This window comes from Dromiciops gliroides, chromosome 6, assembly GCF_019393635.1.
Source record: "Dromiciops gliroides isolate mDroGli1 chromosome 6, mDroGli1.pri, whole genome shotgun sequence".
NCBI classification, from domain to species: Eukaryota; Metazoa; Chordata; class Mammalia; order Microbiotheria; family Microbiotheriidae; genus Dromiciops; species Dromiciops gliroides.
In genome coordinates, this window is record NC_057866.1 from 228,739 (window position 1) to 256,074 (window position 27,336).

General features: G+C 43.9%; 1 protein-coding gene and 1 pseudogene across 1 annotated transcript; one reads left to right on the top strand and one right to left on the bottom strand.

Annotated features, from left to right (window-relative positions):
• Positions 1 to 24: 24 nt before the first annotated feature.
• On the bottom strand, positions 25 to 941 carry LOC122730539 (dispanin subfamily A member 2b-like). The gene is made up of 2 exons (XM_043969695.1): positions 505 to 941; positions 25 to 382 (listed from the first exon to the last, which is right to left on the bottom strand). The coding sequence occupies exons 1-2, from the start codon at positions 739 to 741 to the stop codon at positions 176 to 178; spliced, it is 444 nt and encodes a 147-aa protein (XP_043825630.1). The 5' UTR covers positions 742 to 941; the 3' UTR covers positions 25 to 175.
• Positions 740 to 26,663, top strand: LOC122730920 (annotated as a pseudogene).
• Positions 26,664 to 27,336: the final 673 nt, after the last annotated feature.

Here is a 27,336-nt window from a genome sequence, read left to right on the forward strand (position 1 = left end):
CAACAACAACAAATAAGAACCATGTAAAAACAAAGCCGTTTATTGGCTACAGGGAGGTGGGGGAGGGAATCTGAGGGAGACCACTCCCAGCATGAAGAGAAGCCACAAGATGGGGGGAGGCGGGAAGAGACAGAGCTAAACCCTGGGGTTAGAGACAGGGCAGAACTGGGGTGAGTTAGTTGCCTGGATAGAGATTGGGTATGTAAATGCTGTTCTGGCTCAGAGCCTCCTGCCTAATTATGATGATGCCCGTGACCATCAGGCCGATGAGCACAGCGACCAACAGAAGAGAGAAAACCAGGGCGAAAATGTTGAGACACTTGGCGGTGGAGCCGTAGCTCCGGGCCCCATTCAGATCACCCACCACCTTCCGATCCCTGGCCTGGAGAGGAGAGAAGAAAGTTCATAGTTAATGAGAGGGGGAAGAGCCAGCTCACCGCACACACGCGCGCGCACACACACACACACACACACACACACACATGCGCCAGAGCCCTTACCCACCTTTACTGAAAAGATCAGCGCCATAAGACCCAGACAGCAAAAGTTCATGTACAAGGTGTTGAACACGGACCAGACAAAGAAATCCTGGGGGGGAGGGCCATAGGAGTGGACATTGATTATAGTGGAGGCCGCATCCTGCCCAGGCGTCCGAGGTTCTGAATCCTCAGAGAGTAGCTCATAGTTGGGGGGGAAAGTGTGGTTGATTTGCCCCATCGGGACTCTCGGGTTGAAGTCCATGGCTCTGGAAGTCTGTAGTTCTGAAAGCCTGCAACTCGGTGAGTCCGGGGTGCCGGGAGCCCGGGGCGCGAGGAGCCCGGGGAGCCCGGGGCGCGAGGAGTCTGGAGCGAGTGGAGTCCGGGGCGCGGGGAGTACTGTGGAGAGCCGCAGATGCTGGGCACGAAGCTGCGGGAGTTGTCGAAGTGGAGAAAACAGAATTCGGTGGGAGGAGTCCCACCTCTCCTCCCCTCTAGGACCTTTGCTGAATCTGGGCCAATTTTCGATTTCCTGAGCTTGCGAAGCTTGTAGCAAAATAGAAACCTGCGAAGCTGGACCCTGAAGAGGCCACGGCCACTTCCGCGGTCACACACCGAAAAGATCAGACCTCTGACCTTGTATCATCCCCAGGGCTTTCACTCCCTTCTTTCGGAACACTGAAGTGCTGAAGCTGCTCATCTTTTGTCAGTCCATCGCCTTAGGGCCCTTAATGATTTCACCGGGATCTCTAGTCCCTCCACTCCTCCTCCCTTTCCCGGCACTGGCTACACTCTCCTCCCCTTGTCTCCTGGTCCAAGATAACTCCTTGATGACTCCCACTAACTGGGTGTCCCCCAAGCCTCCCTCCTGCACCCTCCTCTCTTTCGCTTTTATACTACCTCGCTTGATGAGTTCCCCAGTTCCCAATTGAATCCTATGAATTCAGTTACCATCCAGGACTAACCTCTCTCTTGACCTCCAGCCCCCCTCCCCCCAACTTCTTCTTGCACATGTGGAACTGAACTTTCCGTAGACATTTCAAACTCAACACATCCAAAAGAGAACTCAGCATGTTTCCCCTCAAACTTTGCCCTCTCCCATTATTGTGACGTCCCAGTCCCCCAAACTCACAACCTATGGGCCATCCTCAAACTCTAACACAACTACACATATCCAATCTGTTGCCGAGTCTTTCCATTTCTACCTTCACCACACCCTTCCTCTAAGTCCCTTTCTCTCCATTCCCCTGGTGCAGACGGGAGGTGGGGGTCTGCCTGCCTACAGGGCACCCTCCATTCAGCCTCCAAAGTGATTTTCCTAAAGCTCAGGTCTGACCAGGTCACCCCCTGTTCAGTGAGCACCAGTGGCTCCCCATCACCCGCAGGATGGAGCACTCAACTTCTGGCCCTGGCCCTGGCCCTAAGTGTCCAGTCTTCCTGCATATCCCTTTCCTCTATGCTCTCTATGGCCTCACACAGCACACCCCATCTCCCATCTCTGGAGCTTTGAAGCTCTTCATACTCAGCTGTTGCTACTTTCTGCTGGAGGCCTTTCCAAGTGTCCCCTTAGCCCCTTCTGCTAGTATATATATATAGTAGTAGGCTTCCGCCAGTCACCAACGACCATGGATCAGTGCCTTGAAGAGCCACAGGCCACAGTGTGGCTGTGCAGTCCAATATGGGAGCCACAGCTCCTGAGTGACTTATAACCGGTAACTGCCAAATCCCATGTTGTATCTACCCCATGAGGAGTAGCTGGAGTGTCCTCTCCAGGGTGCTGGCCTGGGCGGATCAAAATGGAAAACAAGCTGTTGCCCATGCAGCAGGTTTTCCCTCTCCTCGACATTGGTGGATCCAAAGGAGAGTCAGAGCCAATACCATTTGGCACCAGTGCCGCTGCAGGAGTTGCCAGAGGGATGTGATGCCCAACATCCAACTGCCTAAGGGACTCTGACTCCTGATTTTTCCTCGGGGTTAACTCCCAAAGCTTTTCCCATATATGGGTATAGCCGTAAGGCAGCTGAGGTTTAAAATCAGGGTTCCTTCCCCCTAGTCAAGTTGCCTGCCAAGGCTAACAAGCCCCACCTGCCCGAAGTGACTGGTTTTAAGGCGCCAGTGACTCGCCTTCACCCCTTCTCCTGTTAGTGGAAACAGTTCTGCCACAAGAAAAACAGGAGTTGGTCTTTGGTTGTCACAGGCTATTTGAGATACACTCCATTGGAGCATTTTATAGAGAGTGGGAGCTTATCCCCACTCCCACCCCAGCATTTTCCATGTTCATTTCTCCCATTAGAAGATGATATGCTTCAAGTCAGGTACTATCTTTGCCTTTCTTTATCTCCCCAGGGATTAGCCCAGTGCCTGGTACATGATGACAGTTTCACAAAGCTTGTTGACTAACTGATTGGCCTGTTTTACTAGAAGCTATGGGCCAAGAATTGTTTGGATTGTACAGTTGAGGTGAGATGGAAAATACCTAGTTAGCAATCCCACAAACTGCTTCATGTTCCAATGGTTTTAAGTAGCTGTCTCCTGGCCAGGAGAGCGCTGCTATTCACTGTGGGTGTGTTTTGTTCTTGGGAGACTCTTTTGTGTGTAGGAGAAAATAAATATCTTTCCCATACCCTTTTCCACACTGTATTCTGCGGAGAATCTTCCTACTTCCCCATTCTTTTTTTTTTTTTTTAGTGAGGCAATTGGGGTTAAGTGACTTGCCCAGGGTCACATAGCTAGTAAGTGTTAAGTGTCTGAGGCTGGATTTGAACTCAGGTACTCCTGACTCCAGGGCTGGTGCTCTATCCACTGTGCCACCTAGCTGCCCCCTACTTCCCCATTCTTGGGGGGAAACCTTAGATATGAACCACAACTGGGAGGATGAACAGGAAGAAACCCTGACTGGAATCGGGGAGGCCAGAGCCACTGAATGGAGGACCCTGCTCTCTACTTTGGAGAGTATATGTGTTGGTGGTGTTGGTGGGGGGAGGGGGGATTCCATGACACATTCTACGCCTTCTCTCTCACCTGGATTGTAGCCCTTGAGTAGATGGCCTTGCTGTGGTCATCCCTCCTGAATCATCCATCAGAATCTGAAAGCTAGGGCACACCAGAGTGAGTTCTGGGCCTGAAGTTAAGAAGATCTGAGTTCAGATCCCACCATTTTGACTAGCTGAGTGACCCTAGACAAGTCCCTTCACCTCCCTTAACTGTAAAATGGAGGTAATAACATCACCTACCTCCAAGGATGGTTATGAGGAAAAGTCTTGTTGTTGTTGCTTAGTTATTTCAATCACATCCAAGTCTTCAGAGCTCCAGATGGACTAGTATCTGTAAAGAGCCCAACACAGCATTTGGCGCACAGTAGGTGCTATATTAGTGGGAGCCATTATTATTATTTCCTGTTCTTAGGTGAAGGAATATGGGAAGCAGCCTTCTATGAGGGAAGACTCCAGGGGTGCAGTCCAACAAAGAACCAGACCCAACAGCTGAGATGCTGTTTTCTGGAGCAGCTTCCTTCCCTGTTACTCTTTGGAGTTTGTCAATGAACTGGAGAAGAGGGTAAATGCTTTGGAGCAACCACTTAGCAGTTGAGCCAGGGAGGACCCTTCTCCCAGCTTACTGCTATATGTTCTCAGGAAACAGCCCTTTCTAAAAAGTTAATGGAGGAAAAAAAATAAAAAGTTAATGGTGGGGCAGCTAGGTGGCACTGCAGTGGATAGAGTACCGGCCCAGTATTCAGGAGAACCTGAGTTCAAATCCAGCCTCAGACACTTGACACTTACTAGCTGTGTGACCCTGGGCAAGTCACTTAACCCCAACTGCCTCATCAAAAAGAAAAAAAATATTACTGGAGATGAATTGGTTAAAATGATATTTGGGTGGCCATCAATGGGTCACTAAGTGGTATAAAGGAGAGACTAACAGTGACCAACAACATGGCAGCATGTGAAGTAGCTTGAGCTGGTAACCTTAAAAGAATCGCCCCAAGTCCTCAGGATCAGCCCTAGAACTCTGAGGGGGAATAGGTTGCCTTGCTTGAGGGAGAAATGGGAAGATACCCAGACTTGACTTGGGCTACAGATAACAAAAAAAGATAAATAACCAACCTTTCCCGTTAGCTCCTCCCTCTCCCACTGGGAACCAAGAGTTTCATGATGGTGTGAGCTCAGAGCGAAATTCCCTCCACCAGACAAGGGGGTGGCCACAGGGGCCATATTTGACAAGGCTATTGCTATCTGGCTTCTGAACCCCAGCAGGACAGCTGCAAATGGACATTGGGAGCCAGGCTAGAGGAGCAGGGTGCTTAGGGGTTAGTGTACTGGTAGTCCCTTCTCTGCCTTCTTGGACAAGATTGATTCTCTTGGTGTCTCTTTTGGAGGGTTCTTAATTCCAAGTTCAAATAGTCAGTCAAGAAACATTGACTATGTACCAGACACTATGCTAAGCCCCAAAGTCAATTCTTCTGTATAGCCTTTGGGTAATATCTTTTCTGTTGGTGCAGGAGCACCTTGGTCTCTTCAGCAACACGTACTGACTGATTGGCCTTCACCTAAAGAGGAATCTCCTTGTAGTAACCCAATAGATGGCACTCCTTTGCCCCACCATCATGCCCAACCTTTGCCAAGTCTTACCAACATCTGCCACCACACCATCTCTCATCTAGGTCACCTCTTTCTCATCACTGTGGTCCAGGCCCTCATCACCCCCCACACCTTCCCCATCCTCTGACTACTGCAATAGCTGCTTCTGGGGCTTCAAATCTCTCCTCACCCTCCACTTGCCTAAAAAAGTGATTTTTCCTAAGGCACAGATCTAAGCATGTCATTCTCTTGCCCAAGAATCTTCCATAGTCCCCATCTTGGGCCAGATGCAGACTGGCTACAAATGCCCATTTTGGAAGTGGAGAGATGGAATTATTATGGGGAACTGGACAATGAAGACAAGTCCTTACAGCATGTGCGGATGTTCCCTGCCTGATTCCAATCCAACATGTTTCTTGGAAACTTGGAGTTTTTGGGTTCCAGCCATGATGACACATGGTTAATACAATGGAATGATGAAAAGACTTCCAGTTGGTTTTGTACAAAAAATTAATTACTAATAACTAGATCTAATTTGGAAAAAATATAACTATAATTGGACTTATGACAAATTATAACTATATGAAAAATTATAGGTTTAGAAAAATTATAATTGGGCCGTAAATCCCATCTGGGTCGCCATTAAAATGTAGAATATTTTAAATGACTAGCCCAATTTGGGGGCTAATCTGACTGGAGGACTAATCTGGGGACTTTTGACTGTTTGGCTATCTGACTTCGTTAATTTAATGTGGGCAGTTTATAAAGTTCCACCACACTGCTCCCAAATTGATAAACTAAAGATTAAGAAGCCTCTTAACCAAATAGTCAAAGCAGAGTTTATTTATGAGATACTATTTAAATTAAGAATACAGGGAAATAAAATGTACAACCTGATTCCACTTTGTGTCTTTGGAACTTCTTGAATACAATAAGGGCCTTAGCCGCCTCCAGCCTCAGGACACATTACACTTTCCCTTGTTTGTAATAAGGCCTGTAACCTTTTTAATACAATAAGGGCCTTAGCAGCGCCTCCCCTCAGGGTATGTACTTTCCCTGCTCAGCTACTTTCTTCTAACTCCTCTTAATCTTCACTTTCTCCAATTTATACCCTGTGCTGACCGCTTCTGTACTCTCCGCTGCCTCCTGTTAAGTCTGTCTTCTGCTGCCTTTGCTCCTAGTCCTGCATTGCTGTTCCTCTCGTCCCCGTCTCTCCTTTCTAATCTCATCAGCCGCCCTCCTTGACCTCTTCTCAGCCTCTCTCTTCCGTCCTTCTCCCCTTAACCAGCCCTTGCTGTCTCACTCCCAGGTTTATATATACCTTTTCTTCTCTCCACTCAAATCTCGGGGCTTCCTGCGCCCCCACAGACCAAGCTAATCTGCCAGTCAGGGCTGAGGCTGGGGGTGGGGGGTGCGTTTGAGCCTCCACGTGCCTCAGCACAGGCTATCCGGGATCTTTTGGATAGCTCCACTCAGGTCGGAGGGAGCCGGGGGCTTTCTCTTTTGGAAGAGTTCCCCCACCAAGAGAAAGGGTTCTCAGGGCCAAAAGGGGGGAGGTACACCATGGCCACCCAGATCAGTTTGAGCACCATCTCTCCTAAGACTTTTCAAGCACAAGGGAAGAGTGTCTCCTCAATTGGGAGATGTTTTTAGTCACTTCTGCTCTTGCTATATGACCTTTGTAAAGATGCTTTTCTGAAAGCTAATTGTCATCTGGTAAAATGATAGAGGGGAGGAAGGACAGCAAAAGATGGAGGTTCATTGCTGTCTAATATTATGACAGTATTAGAAGTCGAAGCCCCCTCAGGGTTACACCTAAAACCATGAAGGGAGATGTAGTCTCCCCTCAGGAAACCTAATTTGTATGAGTGGCCTAGTGAGGGGTGCTACAGAATCAATGGGGCCAAAAATAATCAATAATAATACAACTAATTCAAAATAATTTTTATTAAATACAAACAAATAATCAGCAATGTCTACAGATAAGCCTTCTAGGTTCCTGCTGGGGGTGGGGAGTGTATGTGGCGAGGAATTCATGGGTCAATAATAATAGCTTATATGGGGGCAGCTAGGTGGCACGGTATATAAAGCCCCAGCCCTGGATTCAGGAGGACCTGAGTTCAAATACTGCCTCAGATACTTGAAACTTACTAGCTATGTGACTCTGGGCAAGTCACTTAACCCTTATTGCCCCACAAAACAAAAACGAAAATAATAGCTTATATGCTCATAGATGTCAAATAGGAAGATACCAGTTTAGATAGAATTCTCCAAAGAGACAGAGAGGGCGACAGAGATAGAGATGGAGACAGAGTAAGAGAGACTGAGAGATAAAGAGACAGAAACAAAGAGAGACTGAAAGAAGGAGAAACAGAGGGAAAGAGAAACAAAAAGAGAGACAGTGAGTCAGACAGAGACAGAGAGAGACAGGGAGGGGGAGAAAGAGAGAAGAGACAAAGAGAGGGACATAGAGAGAAGAAAGAAAAATAGAGAGAAACAGACAGATGGAGAAGGAGAGAAACAGAGGGGAAGAGAGGGAGAGAGACAGGGAGAGAGAGAGACAGACAGGGAGGAAAGAGGGAGAGAGAGAGAGAAACAGAGGAGAAAGAGGGAGAGATGGAGAGGAGATAGAAGAGAGACAGAGGATAAAATACACAATTTTATTACAAAAGGCCAAAAAGCTTTTGCACAAACTAAATAAGTACAATTAGAATTAAAAGGGAAACAATTGGGGGAAAAAATCTTTGTGAGAAAAGTCTCTAATAAAGGCCTACTATCCAAGACAGAAAAGAAATGGGGAAGAATGTGTATAAACAGAAACAATTCCCTGTAGACAAGTGGTCAAAGGATATTAACAGGCAGTTTTCTAATGAAGAAATTTAAGCTGTTAATAGGAAAAAATGTTCCCAAACATTAATGAGATAAATGCAAATCAAAATATCTCTCAAGTGATAAAAGACTGCTTGAATTCAAAGTGAAAGAGGAAAAGGACCAATCTATACAAGAAAATTTCTAGCAGCACTTTTTATTGAACCAAAGAACTGGAAACAAAATGAGTGCCCATCAATTTAGGAATGGCTGCGCCAACTGTGGCATACCACTGTGCTGAAAGAAATAAAGAAATATGATAAATGCAGAGGAACATGGGAAAGGGAGAGAGAGGAGAGAGAGAGAGAGAGAGAGAGAGAGAGAGAGAGAGAGAGAGGGAGGGAGAAACAGAGAGGGGGAGATGAAAAGGAGAGGGACAGACAGAGTGGGGACAGAGGGATGAAGAAAGAGACATGGGGGAGGATGAGGAGGACAAGGAGGAGGGAGGGAGGGGAGAGAGAGAGAGAGAGAGAGAGAGAGAGAGAGAGAGAGAGAGAGAGAGAGAGAGAGAGAGAGAGAGAGAAGGAGGAGGAGGAGGGGAAGAGGAGGAGAGGAAAGAAAGAGAGAAAGAAAGAGAAAGGAGGGAGGGAGGAAGAGAGAAAGAGAGAGTTGGGAGGGAGGGAATGCTGAACACTGTGCCATTATAATGTCTTTTTTGTGTGTGTGTGAGGCAATTGGGGTCAAGTGACTTGCCCAGGGTCACACAGCTAGTAAGTGTCAAGTGTCTGAGGCTGGATTTGAACTCAGGTCCTCTTGAATCCAGGGCTGGTGCTTTATCCACTGGGCCACCTAGCTGCCCCAAATGTCTTTTTTTTTTTTGTGCCATTATAATGAACAAACTTGGCCCCACAGAAGTCCTGAGGGGGCAGAGCCCAAGGATAGCAAGAAAGAGCCAGGATCCTGGAATGGAATTCCACAAACATGCAGAATACACATCAGACCAAATACTGATGAAGAAATCCAAGAACTCCCAGTGAAGTCATTTTTTCCCGGCCCGGGTCTCCGTAGGGAGACAACTGGAGGTCTGTGAGTGGTGCGGCTGGAGGGCGCATTCCAGTGCCCATGGAAGCTGTGCCCTCGAACAAGTAGAGATACCGGGACTGCAGAGGGGCGTCCCGAGCCCAAGCGGGGCCCACGGGCACCTTTCTCACTCCCTCCCTCCTCAGGTTCTTGCCACAGAGGCAGGAAGACCTGAGGGGGAAAGAGGTGCAGAGAGGGAGCGGTCAGGGGCCCTGGGCCCTCTTCCAAGTGAGTAACAAGTTCATAAGCAGCTGCATCTGGGTGTGGCTCAGACCCCAGGAGCAGGGCAGGGGCTCAGATCCAGTCTCCAGTCCAGGCTCGTTTCTGCAGAGGAAAAACCAGGGCAGGAATAACAGCCCCAAGAGGAGCCTGCATTGCTTTCAGTCAGAGCCCACAGGGCTTCCCAGTGGGGTGAGCACAGCAGGATCTATTGCTTCCGACCAAGGACAAGGGGCAGTGCTGTTCCTCAGACCCAAACCAATGTCAGGAACTGGCTAAGTCCAGATCCTGAGTGCCAAGGTCAGACTTTACCCCAAATCAGACCGCTTGGGGAACACTGAGGGATCGGAGGCTTCCAGGCTTAGCTGTCCCTGAGATCCAGAACCACCAGGCAGTTAACAAGCATCTGTGAAGCATTTTCAGTGTACCAGGCACTGCTTAAGTACTAGGAATACAAAGGAAAACAAAAGATCGTCCCTGTCTTCAAGGAGCTTACAGTCTTCTGAGGGAGACAATGAGAAAACAAATATGTACAAACAAGCTATAGACAGGATAAATAGGAAATGATTAACCGCTAGGTGACTAAGTAATCCACAGGTGTCAAACCTCTTGGTGACTTGGGAGGGGTAATGAGTTCAGTTTTGGACATCTTGAGTTAAAAATGTCTATGAGACATCCAACCACAATTGGAGATGTGGGACTGAAGGTCAATAGAGATGTTAGGGCAAAATAGTCAATTTTAGGGTTTTCAGCCTAGATGCTAATTAAATCAGTGGAAGCTGATGAGTTCAAGTGTAGTAGTGTAGAAAGAGAAGAGGAAAGACTAAATGAGAGTACTAGAGGAGAAATGGAAAGATAGATGAGTTATAGAAGAAAGATTTAGCAAGAGAACTAACAACGGAGAATAAGAAGTACAAAACCTTACTCGAGAAAAACATTTTCCTGAAAATTATAAACAAATAAGCTTTTTTTTTTTTTAGTGAGGCAGTTGGGGTTAAGTGACTTGCCCAGGGTCACACAGCTAGTAAGTGTTAAGTGTCTGAGGCCAGATTTGAACTCAGGTACTTCTGAATTCCTTTTCTTTTTTTTTTTTTTTGGTGAGGCAATTGGGGTTAAGTGACTTGCCCAGGGTCACACAGCTAGTAAGTGTTAAGTGTCTGAGTCCGGATTTGAACTCATGTCCTCCTGACTCCAGGGCTGGTACTCTATCCACTGCATCTCCTAGCTGCCCCAAATTGATGTGGTGTTTTTTGTTTGGTTGGTTGGTTTTGTTTTGTTTTGTGGGGCAATGAGGGTTAAATGACTTGCCCAGGGTCACACAGCTAGTAAGTGTCAAGTGTCTGTGGCCAGATTTGAACTCAGGTCCTCCTGAATCCAAGGCTGGTGCTTTATCCACTGTGCCACCTAGCTGCCCTCAGGTACTTCTGAATCCAGGGCCATTGCTCTATCCACTGAGCCACCTAGCTGCCCGAACAAATAAGCTTCTTAATGACTCTCTGAGACAATGAGTCAACAAACGTTTAATTAAGCACTATTATGTGCTTACTGTGCCAAGCCCTGGGGATACAAAGAAAGACAGTAAGACTGTCCCTGCCCTAAAGGAGTTTACAATCTAATGGGGAAGACAACACATAAAATGACACTCAACAGTCATGGGAGAAGAGAGTACTTGTTGAAGTCCTGAAGCTACAAGGTTTCCCCTGTTCACTCTCCACCTCCTCCAGTCAGATGGAAGAAGGGGCCCTAGGGTCAGGGGATTCTGAGAAGGTGCAAAAAGATGAGTCTATGGAGACAATTGTATGATCCAGGAGCACAACCAGGTGGGAATGACAATAAGAAATATGAAAGCAATGTCCAGAAACTGAGAAAACTAGGTGTCTCATTGCAAAAACAATTGACCTAAAAACAGATCAAGAAGAAATCATTTGAAAGTCATGGTATACCAGCCCTGGATTCAGGAGGATCTGAGTTCAAATCCAGCCTCAGACACTTGACACTTAATTACTGTGTGACCCTGGACAAGTCGATTAACCCTCATTGCCCCATTCCCCCCCCCAAAAAAAAGTCATGGTACAGAGGCTAAACCTCATATTTTAAGAAACCACAAAATAAAATTACCCAGATCTCTTAGAAATACATGGCAAAGTAGAACTAGAAGGTCATAGAAATACAGTCACCTCCTGAAAAAACAAAAAAACAAATGAAACTTCCCAAGAACATCACAGCCTCTAGGTCAAAGGGAAAAAACAACACTACAGGGGGCAGCTAGGTGTCATAGTGGATAAAGCACTGGCCCTGAATTCGGGAGGACCTGAGTTCAAATACAGCCTCAGACACTTGACACTTACTAGCTGTGTGACCCTGGGCAAGTCACTTAACCCTCATTGCCCAGCAAAAACAAAAAACAAACAAACAACAACAACAAAACCACTGCAGGCAGCCAGAAAGAAAGAATTCAAGTCCTAAGGAGCCACAGTCAGACTCACACAGGACTCATCAACAACTACTTTAAGAAAAGAAGAACCTGGAGAATGATCTCCTAGAAAGCAAAGAATATGGGCTTACTGTCAAGAATAACTTACCTAGAAATACAATAAAATCCTACATGGGGGAAAATTAAGCACATTTAAGTATTACTGATGGAAAGACTAGAACTGAATAGAAACTTTGAAATACAAACATGGGAGTCAAGAGAAGCACAAAATATGAATTAATCAAGCATAAGGAACTGAATGTGTATAAACTGTTTATATTTTTTTAATCCATGGTTTATTGAGGCAGCTAGATGGCACAGTGGATGGAACACCAGGTCTGGAGTCAGGAAGACTTGATTTCAAATCCAGCTTTAAATATTTACTAGCTGTGTGACCCTGGGCAAGTCACTTCACCACTGTTTGCCTCAATTTCCTCAACTGTAAAATGGGGATAAATAACAGTATCTACCTCCTAGGGTTGTTTTGAAGGTAGGATGAGTTAATATTGTAAATCACTCAGCATAGTTCTTGGCATGCAACAGGCACTATATAAATGCTTGTTTCCTTCTCTTCCATCCCCCCACCTCCAATACAAATGGAAGTTCAGCCCAAATAGGAAAAGGCTCCTTCCCCCAACACAAAGGCAAAAATGACATGCAAACCCCACCACAGAAACACACAAAAACTGAAAGAACCAGAGTAGCCAAAGGGCAAAAAGAGAAAAGTCTGTCCCCTGAAACTCAACCCCCATTGCCCCAAGATGGGGTCCAATCAACCTGAAAATAGCCCTCAATGCCATTCCCTCTACCCCCTTTCCTTCTGGTATTTGGGAGACGAAAGGATAGGATTAATTGAATGTTCGGAAGAAGAGGAAACCTCAACTAGGTTATAGGATTTCAGAGTTGGAAGAGACCTTTAAAGATCATCTAAGTTTATTCCCCTCAGATTTCCAGGAGACACAGACCTGGGGATTGGGGGTGGGGTCAGGGAGGATTTGGCTGGCTCACCCAATGCAGGAACAAACAGTCCCTCTCCTCTGAGACCTTGTCCCCCTTTGTATTTCTCCCCCACCCCTACTGTGGGCAAGCCTGAACACATGCAAGTCCCCGTGTGGATGTCCTTCCTGACAAAGAATGAGTGGGGAGGGGGGACCCCAAGATGGAAGGAGCTGAGGCCCCCAGTAGCAGAGTGAATGATGTTGTAACATCTGAAAATGTCTTTTGCTCCCAGAGGAGGCTGGTAGCTGGTGAACAGTCAAGGAGACTTTTAAATAAACACCCTAAAGGTGACTTGGTCACAGAACCAAATGGCACTGACTGTGTTTGTTTTGATCCTTTCAGCTCCCCGCTGCCTCCTTCCCTCTGACCAGCAGGGCTGATGCAGAGCTCAGTCCCTAGGGAGAGGTGTGTGGCCAGTTCTGGGCACTGTGGAGGAGAGAGAGAGAGAGAGAGAGAGAGAGAGAGAGAGAGAGAGAGAGAGAGAGAGAGAGAGAGAGAGAGAGAGAGCGCACTTTGCTTATCTTCAGGTTAAAGCCAACAGCTCTCACCACATAACCAAAGCCAGTTGCTGACTTGAGCATTTTCATCATTTCCTTTTGCTGCTTTTCTCACAATTGCCCTTCAAACATTGCCCTAATCCTGGTTTCACAAGTCTCTTCCTTTTTACTTGTAACTCTACAAAATCATGTCAACCCATTTTCCAGAATGGTCTGAGCAAACATTTAGGAAATGTCTTCTCATGTCTTCTTATGTAAGAAATGTCATCTTATCCCATCCCCTACATTGAGGGAAACAGAATGATACAAGTACACATACAAGTGCAACTCAATTGGGAGAAGGAAGCCCCCACCATACACACACATATGCTCATGCTATGGGTCAGAATCCATTCAATAGGCCATCTTTGGAAGCTCCATGAATGTCAAGTTGTGTGGAAGCTGGCACCAGCGGGCTGAATTGTGGCTGGGCTGGGAGGGCATTTATTTGTTTATTTATTTGTTTGTTCATTCATTCATTTACTTATATTTTGGGGGCAGGGCAATGAGGGGTAAGTGACTTGCCCAGGGTCACACAGTAGTAAGTGTCAAGTGTCTGAGGCCTGATTTGAATTCAGGTCCTCCTGAATCCAGAGTCCTGACTGGGAAAGGTTCCGGGCAGAGCGTGCTCTCCATGGGTGAGATTCCAAAGACTCTGGAAGCTGTGAACTGGGATTCCCCAGCTAGAAATCCAGATGTTGGTGCTTCCCTGATTTGGTTTTGTATGTCTTTTATTACTGTAGTTGTGATTGGAATTGTGATTGTGTCTTTGTTTCTCTATTTCTATGCCTCTGAAACTTATTGTCCTTGTCTAACTCGCTATCCCATAATGTAAATCTAGATGTGTGAGTGTGCTTAGTATACCTCGCAAGTCTCGAAACCTTTACAGTACAGTTGGTTAGATAAGGAAAGGACTCGTACTTCAGGTTGCACACCTGTATCTTGCTATAGTAACTTAGATGTGCTTCAGTCTCAGTTTATTAGATAACAGAATAAGTATTGTGCTCATATCTTCCTGGCCACCTGTCATGATTATAGAGATTGGCCATACGAGAAGAGAGACATGGCTACAGTCAGGGGGAAATGCTCCTCTAGCTTGGTGTCAATCCCAGAAGAGAATCATCTAGACAACGACAATGTCACAGCCAGAAGAGAAATGTTCTGTTCAAGAGGAAATGTCCTTGGGGGCAGCTGGGTGGTGCAGTGGATAGAGCACCAGCCCTGCATTCAGGAGGACCTGAGTTGCAATCTGACTTTAGACACTTGACACATACTAGCTGTGTGATCCTGGGCAAGTCACTTAACCCTCATTACCCCAAGGGGGGAAAAAAAAAGCTGTAACTTCAATATGTAGCATTCCAGGTAGAACTTCATGCTTCTCATAACCACAAAGCATCCCATATACTGCTACTAAAATATAAACTTAGAAAAAGAGTGTTGGTAATACAAGAGGGGAAATCCCAGCAGCCTCTGAACTGGAAGTCACAGAGTAGGGTCAAAGAGCCTGAGATCATGACCCTACTTCTCAGTTCCTCAAATGAAAGACTTGCTAAAACCAGCATGGCTGAGTGTCAGTGCCACAGGGAACTTTTAAAATTCCCATGGTGGTTATACTCCAAACCTCCAGAAGATGAAAGATTTTGTTACCAAGTTAAGATGTAGTTTTAATATAGCTAAATACATTTACTTTCTTAAAACAAACTGATCTGCAAACTTTCCCACTCTAGCACCAGCAGAACTGAAGCAAACTTGGAACTGTGTCCAAACAGCAAGTCTCAAACATCTTATCAGATCAAATAATGAAGGAATATTCAAAATATCATTAGTAAAATCCTAATGAAATAAAATACACGTAACAAAACAGTGGCTTTTAGACAGCTCTTTAACAGCTGAGTTCAGTACCGTATCCAGATTACAATCCTTTGGTGTTATCAGGTATGAGCATGCACTTCATTTTATATTCACAGTAAGGGTGTTTGGAGTGCTCAGGAGGACTAGTGCCTCTGGTGGGAGGGAGGGCTTGCTTAGTTCTTTTCAGGGCTGCTTGTGGAACTTTGGTGTCTACCCACCATCCAACTCTCACCTATGGCTCCCAGAAGCTGTAGCGAGCAGCAAACACCAGCAAATTGTCCCTGAAGACAGGCTGAACCAGGGTAAGGGTAACGGAAGGGCCTCAAGCCTGTTTGAGTTAGGAGGGTATCTACCCCTAACATGGAAAGATGTCCCCCCAGCCAAATGGGCAGATGAGAACAATTTGTCCCAACAGTCATGAAGGCAGCTCAAGCTGGCACTTGGATCTCTGGCAGACATAAAAAATGCCAAGGTCATCCCCTACATCCCAGCCATTGACAGTCATCTTGGCTTTTGTCCTGCCATTGGATTTTGATGACTCCAGAGGAGAAAGTGAGGCTGGTGACGATGTGCAGCTCTGCCTCCTGTGAGATTTAAAATTGGATACTAGAGCATTAACCTCCCCTTTTAATTGTTTCCCTTATTTATCTCCCAGACTAGTAAATGGAAGAAGCTTCTGTATCTCTAGTTAGAGTTTTTATTGTTTGGAAATTACAAGGTGATGTTGATTAGAGGGATAGGAAAGTAGAAATACAAACAAATAGTCTTAAATCTAAGCTTAGTCTATATTCCGTAAAAAACTCACCAAAAACCCAAGGCCACCTTTGAGGGGGAGAGCCCCGTCAAGCACGTGCTGCTATGGTGCCTTAGGGCAGTGTGGCTTAATAGGCGGGGATAGGAAGGAAGTCTCTTTTCTTGTAATACCTCATCCCAATGGTACTTTAAACTGAACATGGCACTAGATCTTGGAGTCTTAAGCTATTTTCTCAAGTGTCAGTCTGTTGCAAGAGTCCAACACTTGGCACCATTTCTGAAACTTGACTTCAAACTGTTAGCAGGGCTGGTAAGATCATACTTTCAGATTTTTGCAGGTAACATTTTAAGAGATCCTTACTAAATCAACTGCACAGAAAATCAGCATCACTTTCTTCTCTATTTTTAAATGGTTTTCAAACATATTTACGTGAGTCTTTTAAAAATTGAGTCTATGACAATTAAATCCATAACCCAAAAGAATCCAAATTAAAAGGGAAGTTACTTTTTCCTAACAATATTTCTAATTGAATTAACATTAGGCATTGTCTCTATACATATTATACATTGATAAACTGAAGTAACTTGTTTTAAGATACACAGCTAACAGATTTTCTGTTGCAGGCCCCCTTTGGCAACCCAGGCTAGGACACAACTGGGGGTGGGGGTGGGGCACTGAGTCTGGAGTCAATTTCTCCTGATTTTCTGTTGCAGGCCCCCTTTGGCAACCCAGGCTAGGACACAACTGGGGGTGGGGGTGGGGCACTGAGTCTGGAGTCAATTTCTCCTGATCAGTTGGGGAGCCCACAGCACTCAATCTTTTGGCACCCTCTTGTGGCCATTGTGGGAAGAGCCTAGAGAGCCCCTACCATGGAAGTGATGCACCACGATGTCAGATGGCCCCAGACACCTAAGAGAACTCTGGGAGCCATGCTGCTGCTGTCACCGACAGGCCCCAAACCCAGGCTTACCTTGGGCATACAAAGAAACATTCTGTCTAATAGTGACTGATAGATTGTGCAACATGAAGTCAGTAATTCAGGCAACAAGATTTTATTAAGTGCCAACTGTGGACCAAGCACTGTTTTAAGCACTGGCGATATAAAGAAAGCCAGGCACTGCCCTGCAGGGGCTATGGACAGGACAAATAGGAAATGATTAACAGAGGGACAGAGGGAGCATTAAGAGGGGCTGGGAGAGGCTTGCTATAGAAAATGAAATTTTTTTAAAAATAAGATTTTAGTTGGACCTGAAGGTAGGGAGGTGAGTAGTCCAAGCAGAGAAGAGAGAGCATTCTAGGCATGAGGGATGGTCAGGGAGAATGCCCAGAGCCAAAAATGGAGGGCCTTGTTTGGGGAACAGCCAGGCCAGTGTTACTGGATGGAAGACAGTAAGGTGGCAGAGAGCAGGTTATGAAGGACTTCAGATGCTAAATGGAGCATCTTGTATTTGATCCAGGAGTTCAAGACATGGTAACCTTGGAGCCAGAACCACTATAGGCAGTTTGAAGTCCAAAGGTCCTCTTGAGCTTGAGTTCCAAGCCCCAGCTTTTGGGGGCTTCCATGCTGGGCTGGCTAGCTGGTTATACCATCCCACCTATGCTCTAGAGGAACCCAACTAAGCTAGGAACTGAATTCTCCCTGCCCTCCCAGGAGAATAAGTCAGGGCAAAGTTGGGGTTCAGCTGGAAATCAGGCTTCCCATGTAGTGGAGGAGTAAGTTTGTATATTTGTGATTATGCCTTCTGAAGTAAATATTTCCATGTAAAAGCTAACAGTTGACTCCCAAACACCTTATGAATACTGGAGAGCCCTGGGGAAGGGGTTGTAAAGAATTAATTGTTATTTGAGGTTTTTATGACCCCATCTTTTGGCTAGAATTTTAAAAAACCCAGGCAGGCATGCACACTGGCCTAGGGCTCAGGTGCAGCGCAAACAGCATGGTGCTCCATCCACTGGTTGTAGCCATTGCCATGTGCTGGCACCTCATGTCATCACCACTCACAGACGCCTACATGGACCTGGCAAAATTATAAGGACTGGAAGCCCAGTGAAGGCAGCCATGTGACTGTCAGTCATGGCTGCCAGTCAATTGGCTTGGGGCTGTGTGTGGTCAGCCAGGGGTCTGCTGGGAAGAAGGGAGGAGATTCGCCATTCTAGCTTGAAGCTGGAAGGCGACAGGACATAGCTGTGTGTTCTCAGTTGATTCCTGGGCGGTGGTATTATTCAGATTGTATCATTTCCCTTCCCCAATTTTATTTCCTTTCCCTTAATTCTACTGATCTTACTTGCGTTTTTAAGATCGTTCTTGTTAATAAATCCTGTTCTGTTTTTGAGGGAGGCTATCAGTATCCTTCCTTGCCCCAATATTGTGACAAGCCTCATAGCTAACACTCCCCAATTAAAAATTGGTCCCTACAGGGTAAAATGTAATCTACCTGGCCTTCAGGATGTAGCGGGGAAAGGTGGCTAGTTTTAATGTCACTACAGGGAAAATGCAGGCCTTAGCAACACATTGGATATGAGAAAGGAGAGAGGGTGAATAACAGCCTTAATAGTCATGGGGAAATGGGAAGAGGGCAAGGTCAAGATAAATTGAGGCTCATCTTTGTGTTTGACATGAACATAACAAGGGGCTTAAGCATGTGCCGAGCAGATCAGCTCACTCTGCTGAGACACTGCTTTTTGGAAGATTTCTTTGTCTCCTAGACCTCTTCATCAGCTATTCAAGTAAATCTGATTGCCCTCTGGAAGGTGCATTGCTCCAGGCTTCCTTCCCATGGCCAAACACCATACCGTCATTGGACACCCAGGCCAGGAGGAGATGGGACATGACTCCCTGATTCACCAAAGATTGTGCCTTCCCAAGCCCAACCTAGATTATGCCACTCTGGTCCACCCTCCACTCAGCTGTCAAAGTGATCTTCTGGGGCAGCTAGGTGGTGCAGTGGATAAAGCACTGGCCCTGGATTCAGGAGGACCTGAGTTCAAATCCAGCCTCAGATACTTAGCACTTACTAGCTGTGTGACCCTGGGCAAGTCACTTAACCCTCATTGCCCTGCAAAAAAAAAGTGATCTTCCTCATACTCAGGAAGCTCCAGGGACTCCCTCTGGCCTCCAGGAGCAAATACAAAATGCTGTCTGACCTCCCAAGCCTTTCCTCCCTTACTAGCCTTTGCACACCTGGCTCCCTGCCAGGTCCTCCTCAGGCTAGTGGCCCTGGCCTCCTGGCTACTCCTCCAACAAGAAGGTCCGTCTCTGGCCATCCCCCAGGCTGGGAACACGCCTCTTATCTCTACTCAATGGCTTCCTGGCCCCAAGTGCCACCTTCTCCAGAGAGCCTTTCCCAAGCTCTTTTCATTCTGCTCCTTCCCTCTTCATTTTTGCCTGTTCATCCTGTCTCTATTTTGTTTGCACAAAGTGGTTTGCACGGAGTCTCCCCCTTTAGACAGAGAGCTCCTCGAAGGCAGTGGCTTTCCGTTGCCTTTTTTTGTATCCCTGGGACTTAGCACAGTGCCTGACACATAGTAGGGATTTCATCAATTCTAGGTTGCCTGACTGACTCCCTCCCTCTCAAAGAGCCAGCTCACACCCCAGGAGGAAGTCACATGACCTTTCTGAGAGGGTCTCTGAATTGAGTCTCAGCCAGGACCTCCTGCTACCTGGCAGATCCCATACTCCTCCCTCCTTGCCTTCTATCACCTTTCCCATAGCTGTTGTCCAAACCTTCTCTTTTTTTCTGCAGGTCCTCTGCAACACACACACAGATACACACATACGCGCACAGACACACACATGCACAGACACACACATGCACAGACACACAGACACACACAGAGACACAAAGACACACGCACACAGACACTCCCACACACAGACACACCCACACACACACACCCCTTTTCTTCAGGGGAGAGCTCCCCTCTCCTCCGTGTTCTTCTTCCTTCTCTCAGCCTCCCCCCACCCCACCCCCAGCACTGAAGGAAGGTTAGGAGAGAAAGGAATAGTTTACTTCTCAGATCTTTGGAAAGGAGAACAGTTTATGACCAAACAAGAGATAGAGAATATTATGAAATGCAAAATGTATGATTTTGATTACATTAAATTAAAGTTTTTGTACAAACAGAAGCAATGCATCCAAAATTAGAAGGGAGGCAGAAAGCTGGGAAACAATTTTTATAGCCAGTACTTCTGATAAAGGCCTCATTTCTAAAATATATAGGGAACTAAATCAAATTTATAAGAATCCAAGTCATTCTCCAATTGAGAAATGGTCAAAGGATATGAACAGGCAGTTTTCTGATGAAGAAATCAAAGCTATCTATCGCCATATGAAAAATGCTCTAAATCACTATTGATTAGAGAAATGCAAATTAAAACAACTCTGAGGTACCACCTGACACCTATCAGATTGGCTAATATGACAAAAAAGGAAAATAATAAATGTTGGAGAAGCTGTGGATAAATTGGAACACTAATGCATTGTTGGTGGAGCTGTGAACTGATCCAACCATTCTGGAGAGCAATCTGGAATTATGCCCAAAGGGCTATAAAGCTGTGCATACCCTCTGACCCAGCAATACTACTATTGGGTCTTTTTCCCAAAGAGATCATAAAAAAGGGAAAAGAACCCACATGTACAAAAATATTTATAGTTGTTCTTTTTGTGGTGGCAAGGAATTGGAAATTGAGGGAATGGATTCCCCACTAAAATAATTCAGAACTTTTGTTTATTTTTTTTCGAGGGGCAATGAGGGTTAAGTGACTTGCCCAGGGTCACACAGCTAGTAAGTGTCAAATGTCTGAGGCCGGATTTGAACTCAGGTCCTCCTGAATCCAGGGCCAGTGCTTTATCTACCGCACCACCTAGCTGCCCTTCCCCACTAAAATAAATACATAAATAAAATGGAAAGAAGAACAATAAATCTGAATGACTAGGCTTGGTCCCAAAGAAAACTCTTGAGAAGTAATTAAATAAAAGTTGAACTATACCTTGCACACAAACCCTTCTCTTCCTTCCACTGGCTTCCCCAACATCCCAACAGATCCCTTCACCTCTTCCCCCAGATGTGGGGGCCACACCAGACCCCAAAGGATTCCACCAGCATTCTCTGAACCTCATACAATGGCTATAAAAAACAGTGAAGGAAATTACTTAAAATAATGTTTGGGGAATAAAAGTCAATGCCTCCCAGGAAGATCTGAAAAGGAAATAGAGAAAACTAGCCTTAAAATACAATCTAGATAAGTATCTAAATGAAGGAGAAAAAGTTCAAATAGATTCCTTGAGCTTATGAAAGTGCTTTCTGAAGCAAAGAGAAGAGACTTTTGGGACAAAGGCGGAGAATAAGCTATCAGAGGGTGGTTCTGGTGGTGGCTTTGTTTCTCCCATGGATAACTTTGTTTTTAGATGAAGTAGAACACCACAAAAGAAATGTAAAGGTAAAAATGTTATCCAGCAGTTGTTGGTGAGCTTAGAAGGTGTACATAGTAACAGTGCAACTAGAAAACTGACTTTGCAAAAGAATGTAATTTGTGATTTGAAGGATGAGGGAGTAGAGTGCTGTCCCAGGTACTGGGATGCAAATAAGAATTTGTCAGAGAGGACCTGCAATGTTTCAGCAAATGCAGCCAGTTAGCGTGGAAAGCCAAGGGCATGGGGAATGAATCCACCCTAAAGACAGATGTAAAAGTGGTAACAAGGAAAATCCTGGGAAAGAAAAATATTCTGGAGGTTCCTATTGACAAGGGCATGAAAGATGATGAGAAGATTACATTCCATGGTGAAGGTGACCAGGAGTCAGGAGATATTGTCATTGTTTTCTAGCAGAAGGACAAAACTATATTTAGAGGACAAGGTGGAGACCTCTTCATGGCTATGGCTACCCAGTTGGTTGAAGCGTTGTATGGCTTTCAGAAACCAATATCAACTCGTGACAATAGAACTATAGTCATTACTTCTCATCCTGGCCAGATTATCAAAAATGGAGATATCAAATGTGGCTAAGTGAAGGTAGACCAGTTTATTACCAGCCTTAGGAAAAAGGGATTCTCATCATTGAATTTAAGGTAAGCTTCCCAAAGAATGACTTTCATCAGATAAACTATTTTTGTTGCTAAAGTTACTGCCTAAATGAAAGGCAGTAGAAGACTGAAGAAATGGATCAGGTGGAAGTGGTGGACTTCGACTCATCTCAAGAAAGAAGCCACCATTACAATGGACAAGCCTGGGAGGAGGATGAGCCCCCAAACCAGACATGAGGCTCAGTCTCTGACCTCTTAATGTGGCCAGTGAATACTCTTCATTGTAATGCTGGCTTTTCTGTGTGATGGTGAAGGAGTGAAGGACAACAACCAACTCAACACACTCTGTACTAGCTATTGTTTTGTTGTAATATTCAACTACAGTTGTGTTCTGAAAGTTAATGAATAAAATCAGTCATATAAAATGCTTACTTTGCAGTTTATGATGTTCAATGTGCAAGACAGCTCAACATCATTCATTATTTCCTTGTGGTAAAGAACCCCTCGAGCATTGTTTTCATCACTTGTTCTCTTCTATTTTAATGTGTATATGCAGTGGCTTAGACTGAGGTTTAATTCTTGATTGACTAAATGTACACAAGCATCTATAATTTTGAAGCTCTGGAATGAAAAATTTGTACTAAATCCAGCAATATCACTTCTACGTCTGTATCCCAAAGACATCCCAAAAAGAGAAAAAGACCTATTTGTACAAATAAAGATTTCTAGCAGCTCTTTTGACGAGGACTAAGAATTGGAAATCAGAGGAATGCCCATCAGTTGGGGAATAGCTAAACAAGCTGTGGTATATAATGGTGATGGAATATTATTGTGCTATAAGAAACAAGTGGGATGATTTCAGAAAGGCCTGGAAAGACTTGTATGAACTGATGTATAGTGAAGTGAGCAGAACCAGGAGAATGTTATGTAGAGACAGCAATATTGTTTGATGAAGAACTGTGAATGACTTCACTATTCTCAGCAATACAATTTATCCAAAACAATCCCAAAGGACTAATGATAAAGTATACTATCCACCTCCAAAGAAAGAAATGATATTGAAGGAACAGAATGCAGCATGCTGTTTTTCACTTTTTTCTTTTATTCAAGTTTTCTTGTACAAAATTACTAATATGGCAATGGTTTACATAATTGCACGTTTTACATAATTGCACAATATTTTATTGCTTACCAGGGAGGGGATAGGGGAGGAAGGGAAGGAGGGATAAAAATTGGAACCCAAAACTATAAATAAAGATGTTTATTACTTAAAAAAAAACAAATAGGTCTTCTTCTCTTTTGGGGATATCTTTGGGATATAAACCCAGCAGTAGTATTGCTGGATTAAAGGGTATGCACCAGGAGCCAAGATGGCGGAGAGAAGCTAGGAACTTTCCTGAGCTTTCCCATATCTCCTTCAAAAACAACATTTAACCAAGCCTTTAAACAGATTCTGGAACTACAGAACCTACAAAAAGAGAGACAAAATCCTGCTACATGAAATAATTTAGAAGACTACAGAAAAGGTCTGTCTCACCTGGGGTAAAAGGGGAGGGCGACTCAGCGTCCCAGCTGGCAGCTCACTTCAACAAAGCTCGGCTCAGTGGGCAGCTCAACACTGTTGCAACTCGACACAGCTGAGAGTGGGGCAGCTGAGAGCAGTAAGAAGCTTGCAACCCTGAACCCTGTGCCCCAGGAGCAGACTTCAACTTGATAAGTTTAAAAATAGCCTACAACATGAGCAAGAAACAAAAAAGGACCCTTACCATTGACAACTTCTATGGTGAAAGGGAAGACCAAAATTCAAATACAGATGAGTTAGTCAAAACACCCACAGGTGAAGACTCAAGAGGGAAGATGATCTTGTCTCAAGACCAAAAAGCCCTCTTTGAATACCTCAAAAAGGCTTTTAAAAACCAAATAAGAGGGGCAGCTAGGTGGTACAGTGGATAGAGCACCAGCCCTGGATTCAGGAGGACCTGAGTTCAAATCCAGCCTCAGACCCTTGACATTTACTAGCTGTGTGACCCCGGGCAAGTCACTTAACCCCAATTGCCTCACTAAAAAAAAATAATAGAGGTAGAAGAAAAAAATGGAAAAAGGAATAAGAGAAATGAAAGTTACACTGCAAAAAGAAGCACAAAAAATGACTGAGGAAAACAATTCCTTAAAAAATACAATTGGCCAAATGAGAGAAAAAATTAGCTGAACAATAAAAGAAGTACAAAAGCTTATTGTGGAAAATAAGGCCTTAAAAATTAAAATTGAGCAGATGGAAGAAGATAACTCCATGAGACAACAAGAATCTGATGAGCAGAATCAAAAGACTGAAAAAATAGAAGAAAATGTGAAATACCTCATTGGAAAAACAACTGACCTGGAAAATAGGTCCAGGAGAGATCATCTGAGAATTATTGGACTACCTGAAAGCCATGATCAAGAAAAGAGTCTAGACACCATATTCCAGGAAATTATTATGGAGAACTGCCCTGAAATTGTAGAGTCAGAGGATAAAATCATCATTGAAAGAATCTACCAAACATCTCCTGAAAGAGACCCCAAAAGGAACACTTCAAGGAATATAGTAGCCAAACTCCAGAATTATCAGGTGAAGGAGAAAATACTCCAAGCAGCCAGAAAGAAACCATTTAAATACCATGGAGCCACAGTCAGGATTGCTCAGGACTCGGCAGCTTCAATATTAAAGGATCTCAGGGCTTGGAATATGATATACAGGAAGGCAAAGGAACTTGGATTACAACCCAGGATCAACTACCCAGCAAAACTGAGCCTTCTCTTTCAGAGGAAAAGAGGACATTCAATGAACTAAGGGACTTCCAAGGCTTCCTGAGAAAAAGACCAGAAATGAACAGAAAATTTGATCTCCAAATACAAGACTCTAGAGAAATATAAAGAGGTAAACAAGGGGGAGAAAAGGGTTGTGCAATGATGTTAAACTGTTTGAGTCCTTATGAGGGAGGATAATACTTTTAACTCTTGAGATCTGTATCTCTGTAAAGGTATTGTTATTAAATCAACTTTGATGTGATGATATAAAGAAACTTAAGGGACAGAATAAAAGAAGACTAGGGGAGGAGAGGAAGGGAGAGGTGGAATGGGGTTAATTATATCATAGGAAGAAGCAGAAAAAGAACCCATTACAACAGAGGGAAAGAAGGGAGGGGTGAGCATTGTTGCAACCTTACTCTCATCAGATTTGGTTCAGGAAGGGAATAAAATACACTCCCATTTGTATAAAGAAACTTAGATTACTCTGTAAGGAAACAAAAGGGGAAGGAGAAAGGGGTGATATTGATAGAAGGGAGGGCACAAGTGGGGGAAAAGGGACAAGAAAAAGAAGGGCAGCTGATAAAAGGGAGGGCAGATTGAGGGAGGCAGTGGTCAGAAGCAAAACACTGGTCAAGTTGAGTAGGGGGAAAGAAGGGGAAAAAAGAGTACAAAGGGGAAAAGAAGATGGAGGGAAATAAACAGTTAATAATTTTAACTGTGAATGTGAATGGGATGAACTCTCCCATGAAATGTAAGCGAATTGCAGAGTGGATTAAAAACCAGAATCCTACAATATGCTGTTTACAAGAAACATATCTGAAGCAGAGAGATACACACAGAGTAAAGGTAAAAGGCTGAAGCAGAATATGTTATGCATCAGCTATAGTCAAAAAAGGAGGGGTAGCAATCCTTATCTCAGACAAAGCAAAGGCAAAAATAGATCTCATAAAAGAGATAAGGAAGGAAACTGCATCTTGCTAAAAGGTACTATAGATAATGAAGTAATATCAATATTAAACATGTATGAACCAAGTGGTATAGCATCCAAATTCTTAGAAGAGAAGTTAAATGAGTTACAAGAGGAAATAGACAGTAATACTATACTAGTGGGGATCGAATCTTCCCCTCTCAGAATTAGATAAATCTAGCCACAAAATAAATAAGAAATGAAGTGAAAGAGGGTGAATAGAATACTAAAAAGTTAGACATGATAGATGTCTGGAGAAAATTGAATAGGGATAGAAAGGGAATATACCTTTTCTCAGCAGTACATGGCACATTTTCAAAAATTGACCAAGTATTAGGGCTCAAAAACATCATAGTGGAATGTAGAAAAGGCAGAAATAGTAAATGCATCCTTCTCAGGATCATCATTCAATAAAAATTACATGTAATAAAGAGCATGGAAAGGTAGACTGAAAATCAATTGGAAACTAAAAAATTTCATTCTAAAGAATGAATGGGCCCAAACAACAAATCTAGAAACAATCAATAACTTTATCCAAGAGAATGACAGTAATGAGAACATACCAAAATCTATGGGATACAGCCAAAGCAGTACTTAGGGTGAAAATTTATAGCTCTAACTGCTTACAATAATAAAATACAGAAAGGGGAGATCAATGAATTGGGCATGAAACTTAAAAAGCTAGAAAAAGAACAAATTAGAAATCCCCAGTTAGATACTAAACTAGAAGTCCTGAAAATTAAAGGAGAAATTAATAAATTTGAAAGCAAGAAAACTTAGAATTAATCAATAAAACTAAGAGCTAGTTTATGAAAAAAACAATAAAATATTGGTTAATTTGATTAAAAAAAGAAAGAAGAAAACCAAATTACCAGTATCAAAAATGAAAAGGGTGATCTTACCACCAATGAAGTGGAAATTAAAGCAATAATTAGGAACTATTTTGCCCAACTATATGCCAATAAATTTAATAATCTAAATTAAATGGATAAATATTTACAAAAAATACAAACTGCCCAGGTTAACTGAAGAGGAAATAAAATCCTTAAATAAGCCCATATTAGGGAAAAAATTGAACAAGCCATTAATGAACTCCCTAAGAAACAATCCCCAGGGCCAGATGGGTTTACAGGTGAATTCTACCAAACATTTAAAGAACAATTAATTCCAATATTATACAAATTATTTGGAAAAATAGGTGAAAAAGGAGTTCTACCAAATTCATTTTATGATACAAATATGGTGGTGATACCAAAACCAGGCAGAGAAAAAACAGAGAAAGAAAATTATAGACCAATTTCCCTAATGAATATTGATGCAAAAATCTTAAATAAGATATTAGCAAGGAGATACAGCAAGTGATCACCAGGATAATACACTATGACCAGGTGGGATTGATACCAGGAATGAAGGGCTGGTTCAACATTAGGAAAACTATTAACATAATCACCACATCCATAAGAAAACTAACCAAAATCATATGATTATCTCAATAGGATGGAGAGAAAGCTTTTGACAAAATACAGCACCCATTCCTAATAAAAACAGCCTAAATAGGTGGAGTTTTCCTTAAAATATAAGCAGTATCTACCTAAAACCATCAGCAAGCATATATGTAATGGAGATAATTTAGAGGCCTTCCCAATAAGACCAGGGGTGAAACAAGGATGTCAATTATCACCTCTATTATTTAATATGTACTAGAAATGTTAGCTTTAGCGATCAGAGAAGAAAAAGGAATTAAAGGAATTAGAATAGGAAAGGAAGAAACAAAACTATCACTC

Excerpts from the sequence above, each read along its gene's own strand:
- LOC122730539 (XM_043969695.1), bottom strand. The coding sequence starts at position 741 with ATGGACTTCAACCCGAGAGTCCCGATGGGGCAAATCAACCACACTTTC. Across the intron at positions 383-504 it reads CGCTGATCTTTTCAGTAAAG|GCCAGGGATCGGAAGGTGGT; the intron begins GTGGGTAAGGGC and ends TCTCCTCTCCAG.